General features: G+C 45.7%; 1 protein-coding gene across 2 annotated transcripts; it reads right to left on the bottom strand.

Moving 5' to 3' along the window:
• Nucleotides 1-575: 575 nt before the first annotated feature.
• LOC125509862 (KH domain-containing protein HEN4-like) lies at nucleotides 576-7,953 on the bottom strand. 2 transcript variants are annotated; one of them, XM_048674891.1, is made up of 7 exons: nucleotides 7,418-7,953; nucleotides 3,927-4,349; nucleotides 3,405-3,656; nucleotides 1,946-2,326; nucleotides 1,629-1,705; nucleotides 1,300-1,411; nucleotides 576-1,011 (listed from the first exon to the last, which is right to left on the bottom strand). In XM_048674891.1, exons 1-7 carry the CDS (start codon nucleotides 7,907-7,909, stop codon nucleotides 868-870), a joined length of 1,881 nt encoding a protein of 626 aa, XP_048530848.1. In that variant the 5' UTR covers nucleotides 7,910-7,953; the 3' UTR covers nucleotides 576-867. The 2 variants fall into 2 exon arrangements, with proteins under 2 accessions (XP_048530848.1, XP_048530847.1); XM_048674890.1 differs by having other exon boundaries at nucleotides 1,300-1,414.

Here is a 7,953-nt window from a genome sequence, read left to right on the forward strand (position 1 = left end):
CGTCTTGGCTGTGCATTTCTACTTCTGGGTTCTTGCTGGACAAAAATGGCCTTCTTCGTGTCCAGTTGGTAACTTGGAATGGTCCGTACCACCATGCATATTCCAAGATGCCGTGGCTGTCCGGTGTTTCCGTAAGAAAACTGCCTCCGGCTAATAGTATTTATTTGTCCAGAAAGGAATTCATGCCCAGCTGAAATTCTTCCCAACTATTCCCTCCGTCCCAAAATAAGTGACTCAACTTTGTACTAACTAAGGAAGTAATTAGCGCTTACAGCAGTTGTCATGAAATTCCTGAGTTCCAAACGAAGGCCTTGCACATGGTTCCTGAATTATTTGGACTCGAGGGTGACAGCTATTGCAATAATGCAAATCTCGAGGTGCGGTTGACTCGGGTCGTCTCTGATCCTGCAGGTCAAGTCATGCCAGCATCAGCTGTCCTTGCCTGACCATAGCGTTTCCTGGAAACTCCCTACCATGAATGATCGATCATACAGAGAACAGGCAGGACCAACTTCCCAGCCCAGAGGCGAGCTCAAAGAGAACGGCAAGGCAGGAAAAGGACATGACAAGAGAGCTGGGCACGCCTTCCATGGTAATTCCCTCAACCAAACACAACAAGTTACATCGACTCAACTTTGAGCAATACAATGGCGCCATGCGTCCAGCTATCATCGACTCAACAACTTACAACGGCGCTGTCTGTGTGTCCAGCCAGCCACCAATTCAATCCTATCTACATACAACCCAATCACTATTGTACATGTACACACAACCTCTCAGGGAAAGGAAAACAAAAAACTCTCCAGGTGGAAAACCTCCGAGGAGGATCCACGGGTCTATGATGGCGAATATCACCACTGTTGCGGGTCATTTTTGGTAGAGACCACAAAAAATGAAAGCATGAATCAGGCTCTGCGCCCTCTTCGTTTGTTCGGGGTCTCCACATATAATAACTGTTGAATTTGTATCTCCGGGCTTTGGATCATGTACTGTAATTTCAGCGCCGGATATCTGAAAGGTAGGCAACACTGTCAGCCCTGTGGCCGGATGCTCCTTAAACGGGTTACATAGAGTTTACGGCTAGAGAGCCAGAGGCAGCCAGGACTTAAGACTGTTTCAAGTGAGTTTACAAGAGTGATAAAAGGCTGAAATATATGCAAGTGATATGCACGGACTGTGTTGTGGCATTAAGAGTTAAGACAAAACGACAAGCCAACATTTATACGATGAGCACAAGGTAACATGGGACAAGTATCGTTTAATCTGATTTAGGTAAACAATAAAGAAGAGTGCAAGTACCTTCTTTATCTCAGCGAGGTCACTGTCATTGGCTCCACAAACAAAACCTATGTACTTGCAAGGAATGACAACTTCAGTTGTTGTAGTTGCTGGTGTAGCCACTTGGTTTTCACTGCTGATGATGTCAGAAAAATGGTGTTAATTTCTTCAAGAAAAGGATCACTCCTACAGATTCATTTATCAATGGACTAGAACTTCCACATAGATTGTATACATTGTATTTTGAACAAAAAGATATCATCTGATGGTAAATTCTAGTTACACAGCCAGAGTGTAATGATTAAAAAAGAATGCAGAAAGCTGAATCAAACAGTTAGTATTGAACTTACCTTGCCCCTGGTCCCTTTCTGAAATCTACAGCTGGTACTATATCAGGCATGCTTCTTGGAGCGTCAGTTGCTGGTGCCTGCACATGATAAGGGACCTGATTCTTATACATTCAACCACAGTGCCTAAATCAGCAATCTGATGTGCATACAAATGATGTTTTGAACAAAATCCAATGGCAGATCATCCTAAACTGCAACCTTTACTGGGAGTTACTTGACAGTGGAAGTTCTTAATAGAGACCTTTGTGCACAATATGCTACCAACAACATGCTAAATTAGTTATGCTTATGTCAAACAGCATTCTCCATGTACTAACCTCAGGAGCCCAGGTTCTTGGTGATGGCTGCTCAACAAAAGGACGAGGACCTCCTTGTTCACAACCATACGGGTAGGGCATCCTATCAGCACTTATGTGTTCCATTGGATGTGAAGGAGGTGGGCCAGGTGGTCGATGATCTGCCACATCAAAAGGACCCATAGGAGGATTAGGTCTGAAAGGATGCATAGGATAGGGAGGCATGCCTCCACTGTGATGTGGTGGAGCTTCTTGTCTTGATTGATGATGAGAAGGGTTCCCAACAGGTGGATACGGAGGCATGCCTCCACTAGGATGTGGCTTCGGGGGAATGATGAGATCTCTAATCCTCCCAGCGATATGACGCAATGCATCTTGGATGGACTGAAAGCTACCGGTGACCTGCAACAAGGGCTCGAGAAAGTTATAGTCTGAACTGCATCTACTCAACAATCCTCCTTAAGTGATCTTCTATTTTCCTCTCTTCTGGGTGATCCTATATTTGTTAAGCATGATATCAAAATAGATGACTGACGCACATATGCATCATAAGTGTATTTTCTTAGAAGGAAGGTTCAAGGGAAACAATGTGAAGGAACCAACTAACTCAGATCATGTTCCAAATGGAGGACTTGGAGCACAAAATACGTAGTAGTTAAGAAATTACCATGAAAGAGTTGCAGCATAGCTACAGTACATGAACGGGAAATATTAGTTCTCTTAAACTACTTCACAGTACAAAGGTATACTGTAGTTCACTTTGTATCCTGGTGTACGTTAAAAAAGGTAGAAAAAAATATTAAATATTCAACACAAGACCTTTTGCTAATACAACTTCAAGTTGACGCGTACTATTATTTTCATGGTAGTTAAGAAATTACCATGAAAGAGTTGCAGCATAACTACAGTACATGAACGAAGAAAATATTAGTTCTCTTATACTACTTCACAGGACAAAGGCATCCTGCAGTTACCTTTTTTTTGAGAGAGAAAATGTACTATGTAGTTCTCTTTGAATCCTGATGTACGTTAAAAAAGGTAGAAATAACTTTTAAATATTCAACGCGAGACCTTTTGCTAATACAACTTGAAGCTGATGCATGCTGTTATTTCCATTTCATACTAAATGAACATTCTTAATACATTGCATTATTTGCTGTGGAGTAAACTAAGTTTACACTCAATGATGAAGCTTCAGTGCTTTTAAGGAAAATACACCAATAGACAATCCATCTAACACAGTTTCATTCAGTTAAGAGTCTGACACTTCAGATCAACCATCTTTAGTACCCAGCACTTTTTTTCTCTACGACCCTATATGCATGCAACCCCAAGCCCACCCACGCGGGTTCCCGTCATATTAGCAAACTATAAAAAGGGCATGTAACCTAGAGATAACTGTGATGTCCACGAGATCGAAACATACAAAGGCACGAAAAGTCAAAAGCTGGAGTGGTTGATTAGTGGAGCTGGAACATACCTGAACCAGCTCTTCATTTCGTTGTGCACATCTTGGAATTTGTTCATTCCCAAAAATTCGGATGCTGGCTCCTGTTACCTTCCTCATCTCTGCAATTATGGATCCACCTTTGCCAAGTAGGCAACCAATATGCTGCGCTGGAACAAGAAGCCTGGCAGGTACAGAAGAACTTTTATCCATAGACGCCTCCGAGATTTTAGAATATACCCGAATCAATGCGTCCTGAGATGGAGAATGCATCATCTCAGAATTCTGCACAAACAAAAATTGCATCCATCAATAAAATTTCGGACAACAGATAATGAATGGACAAAGTAAATCCCCATATCCTTGTCAATACTGGCAGGATAGAGCCAGCATCCAACTTGCTGTGCATTGTCATGATATGCAAGTATTCACCAAGACGCAGATCCATACAAAAAATGTTTCCCACAGGAAATATAAGAATTTCATTACTTGAAACTTTATAAGAGGAAAATGAGTGATTCTTTCTAAGTTATGAGGAGAAAGTAAGAGCCACACCTCACGCGCAGAGATCACAATTATACGTTCATCCGAATCAGCAACAGGGTCTATAACCTTGACTGAAGCACCAGTTTCACTCTGTAATGCACGGATAGTGGAACCGCCTTTTCCAATTACGCCGCCCACCATGTCATTTAAACATATCATTCTGAACATTATCTCTTGTTCAACAAAGAATCTAGGACCAGGGGCAGCACCGTTGCTTGAAAAATTCCTTGCATGATAGTCAGGAACATGTGGTGGTGGTAAATAGCTTCTTTGAGAATGAGGATCCACACCAGGTGGACAACCAACTCCACTGCCTGGAGGCCCGAATGGTCTTCCAGATGGAAAATTGCTTGTGTCTGGCCTAGGATTATCTTGGAGGCAGGTTGAAACCAATAAAAGTGCTTTCTTTGCTGCAGAAAAGCTCCCACTTATCTAACAGGAAAACATCATCATGTTAGAATAAGGTGAAATCAAAAGATTAAATATCCAGGTTAAAGCTTAACATGCCAATATAACAGCAAATCTTGATTTCACGAGCACCGCAAAACTAAGAAAAGCCATTACCAGTTAAATATAACAACAGGTAGAACTGGTTAATCTCCAAGCAATCCACACAAGTATTTTAGAAATTGCAACTCTTCTTGCCTGATGGTTTGGTGAGAGAAAAAAAAAGACTGCTTGTGTAAAAGGTTCACAAGTAGAGGGGTGGGACTCGATCATAATGAACTCGACATCTCTGCAAACGTATCATCGATAAGACAGTTTTGTTCAGAAATCACAAGAATGAGCTCACTTTAGGTGCCCAACTATGAATTAAATTAGAGCCAAGTACAAAGCAAGCAAGATTAGTTCATTCAGAGCCCATTTTCTAATACGGGCACATGTATTTGAGGTACAAGAAGACCATGACCTTTAACATAAACCAACCATAGATTATTTAGATGCCTACCAAAATCATCATGCTAGAACGGTGTCTTCTTTCCAGCATTCTATGATATTCCAATTCGCAGCATATGGTCAAGTTCATTCACAAGCAAGCATATTAGTATTTTGAGCAAAACCATGCCAACTCAGGCACACAACCACATTCTAATACTATGTCCCATTCTATGCTTTCAGCTCACCACCCAGAGAAAACCTCTCATTCTAAAATTGACTCCTAGTGCAGAATCATCATTGTTCCACATCATATCCAGAATTACAACCATTACATCAACATAAATCAAACGGTCAACATATTTGGAAAATGAGCGCCTTGCATGATGGGGTGTGAACAGTGGAACACATACAGTTGAGCACGCCCTCCTGCTGAAATTCCTCAAAAGAGTCATCCTTTCATGCCAGATGCATAACCGTGTCCTCGTCAAAAGACATGTGATATTGTGATGCACCCCAGGGAACTAACCTACACCACATCTGCAAGTTGCACCGTCCTACATGTCCCTCATGAAGTGCGCAACCCACGCCCTGGGGCCAAACAACACAGTGGCATGATGGACTAATCATCCTTGGAGTGATGGTGGAGGGAGGCATGGGATTGTGACTGGGCACAGTTGAAGAGCACGTTGGAGGAGAAGGAAACAACAGGCTTTCGAGCCCCGGGACAAAGAGGTTGAGGGTCAGGAGGGAGTCATTGCTGACAAGGGCAAAGTGCAGTGAGGAAGCGGCATCCGTGGAGCAGGCTGAAGCTAATGGTGAAACCTGGCGCCAAGGCCTTGAACAACAAGATCACAACGACGGTATGGATTCAATGGGTTCACACAGCCAGACAGGGCAAGACCATGATATGCATGAAAGTTCATAGAGAAGGGGATGACGTTTTTGATCTGGATCTCCTAAAGGCTGTCGGGGTTAGCAACAAATCCACAAAAGAGCATGTAAACTTGAGCCTGAGAAATGCAGGTAATCAGCAGTGGGCCTTCCATCGATAAGATGGTGTTCAAACGAACGGCATCAGTTCATGGCTTCATGCTCAACGGTCTGCTTGGGTATGGGAAGGCAGCCATTTCAGGCAGGTGGTTGTGTCCTGATGTAGAGGAGGCCATCGAAATGTTCATTGAATGTTCAGGATATCAGTAATTCTTAGCATATCGGTCAGGTGCTGGGTAGGGATTAATCAGCTTATCGGTCTATTAACTGTATTTATTTGTAACCCATTATTGGTAGCTTAACTAGGGCCATATCTATATATCATAGGCTGCATCTGAAGAAAAAAATCAATGTTGGGGTACTTGCTGCAGTAGAAGCAGCTGTAGATTGCTACAGATGCCAAATCCACCACATCAGTACATACCAGATACTATAGGATAACAGCACAGCAGCAGAACAGCAGGAGGAGAGGAGTTTACCTCGCTGCCTGGCGACGCCATGGACACAGGACAGGAGGAGCAGGCGATGAAGCAGCTGGAGGAGTGGAGATCTGTCTGCTGGGGGCCGTGCTGGCAGCTGCTAGGGAGGGGATCTTGCTGCTCGGGGAAGGGACAGTGCCGCTGGGTGCTCAGGGAGGGGACGGCGCTGGCGGCTGCTAGGGTTAGGGGCGGCGGCTGCTCCTCCATGAGTGGGAGGAAAAGGAGAATGAGTGGGAGAAGGGAGAAGGGAGGGAATGGGCTAACCTAATGCGTAGGCGGCTGTGGGAGAAGGGAGGAACGGGCTAACCTAATGTGCGGGCGGCTGCGGAAGAAGGGAGGGAACGGGCTAAATTTGGGCCAAAATGCCCAGGCAGTCGATCGTCCCAGCTGATAATTCGGTCTGACAGACGATTAATCAGCTTCACAGACCAATAAATCGGCCCACCCAGTTAATTGCACAAATAGGTGCTTTTCGTATCGGCAGGTGGCCGAGATACAATTAAGAATTAACTGTCCGATATGCCAGGTAACTGGCTGATGTTTTGACACAGAGTCTCCAGGCATTATTTTTACATTTGATGGTTAATGCTGCAGATAAGGACATTTCCTTTCAGTATTTAGAAAATCAGGAATCATCACACGTGAACGTGCATAGAGTAGTCTCATAGAGCGACTGGCTCCCCTCCACATAATCAGCTGAGTGCTTGTGGCAGCGCCATGTGATTGCCCTGAATGCCAACGTCACAGGGAAGTGGCAGCGGCTGCGCGAACATCGCACGGTGTGTGGACGCACTGTAGTGAATTTCTTAGTAAATTGCTTAACATCTTTATACATACCTAATTGAGTGACTCAAATCGCTCAACGCATTCTTTGTAACACATAACTAATATTGATAATTACCTACAAAATGCACTCCAAAGTGGCAAATGACAATCCTAATCTCATTTTCCTTACAAAATTTAATTGCACAGTTCAAGCAAGCATTTAAATGGCAATCCTAAACCATACTAATTTCTTACTGAATTTAAGTGTACAATTTAAAGATTGCCGGCACAGGCACGGCACTGGTTTCATGGACTATACCCCACCAAGCAACACCCAGATTCATTCATCTTTGCATACAAAAAAGGCTAGGGAGTTGAGATGCGTACATGGATGAGCTCGTCCCCCTGCAAGGCGCAGGGGGGCACCTGCTCCCTGCTCCGGAAGACCCTGATCTGGGCGCCGCTCTCCAGCCGCATCCGCTCCACCGTCTTCCCGCCCTTCCCCAGCACGCAGCCCACCTGCCCCCCGGCCGCCAGCATCCGGCAGCCCACGACGCCGGCCACCTCCTTCTCCTCCCCCTCCTCCCCCGCCTCGTCGCCTCCGACCCTGTGGCCCACCACCCGCTCCCACACCCTCACGGCCGCGGCCGGCGCATCAGGCCCGGATACGACGAGCACGGCCTCGTCCCCCACGGGGGGGTGCTCCACGTGGAGGTCGCTCGCGGGGCGGAGGGCGGCGGCGCGGGTGGCCGGGCAGAGGAGGCGGAGCGTGATGCTGGGGCGCTTGGCCGGCGGGGATGGGTTCGAGGAGGAGCCGGGGGTTGCGGGGGCGGCCGCGCCGCCGGCGCCGGCCGGGGCGGAGCTGGGGGGGATTTCCATAGGGTCGGACGGTTGAGCTAAAACCCTACTGATCCTCACAAAGA

The sequence above is a fragment of the Triticum urartu genome, chromosome 5, assembly GCF_003073215.2.
Source record: "Triticum urartu cultivar G1812 chromosome 5, Tu2.1, whole genome shotgun sequence".
Lineage (NCBI taxonomy): Eukaryota > Viridiplantae > Streptophyta > Magnoliopsida > Poales > Poaceae > Triticum > Triticum urartu.

What these genes read in the sequence shown, in the direction of transcription:
- LOC125509862 (XM_048674890.1), bottom strand. Translation starts at nt 7,909, where the DNA reads ATGGAAATCCCCCCCAGCTCCGCCCCGGCCGGCGCCGGCGGCGCGGCC. An exon ending in TTGTGATCTCTGCGCGTGAG is followed by an intron (nt 3,657 to 3,926) that starts GTGTGGCTCTTA and finishes TTGTTTGTGCAG; the next exon opens with AATTCTGAGATGATGCATTC. An exon ending in CAAGAACCTGGGCTCCTGAG is followed by an intron (nt 1,706 to 1,945) that starts GTTAGTACATGG and finishes TATCATGTGCAG; the next exon opens with GCACCAGCAACTGACGCTCC.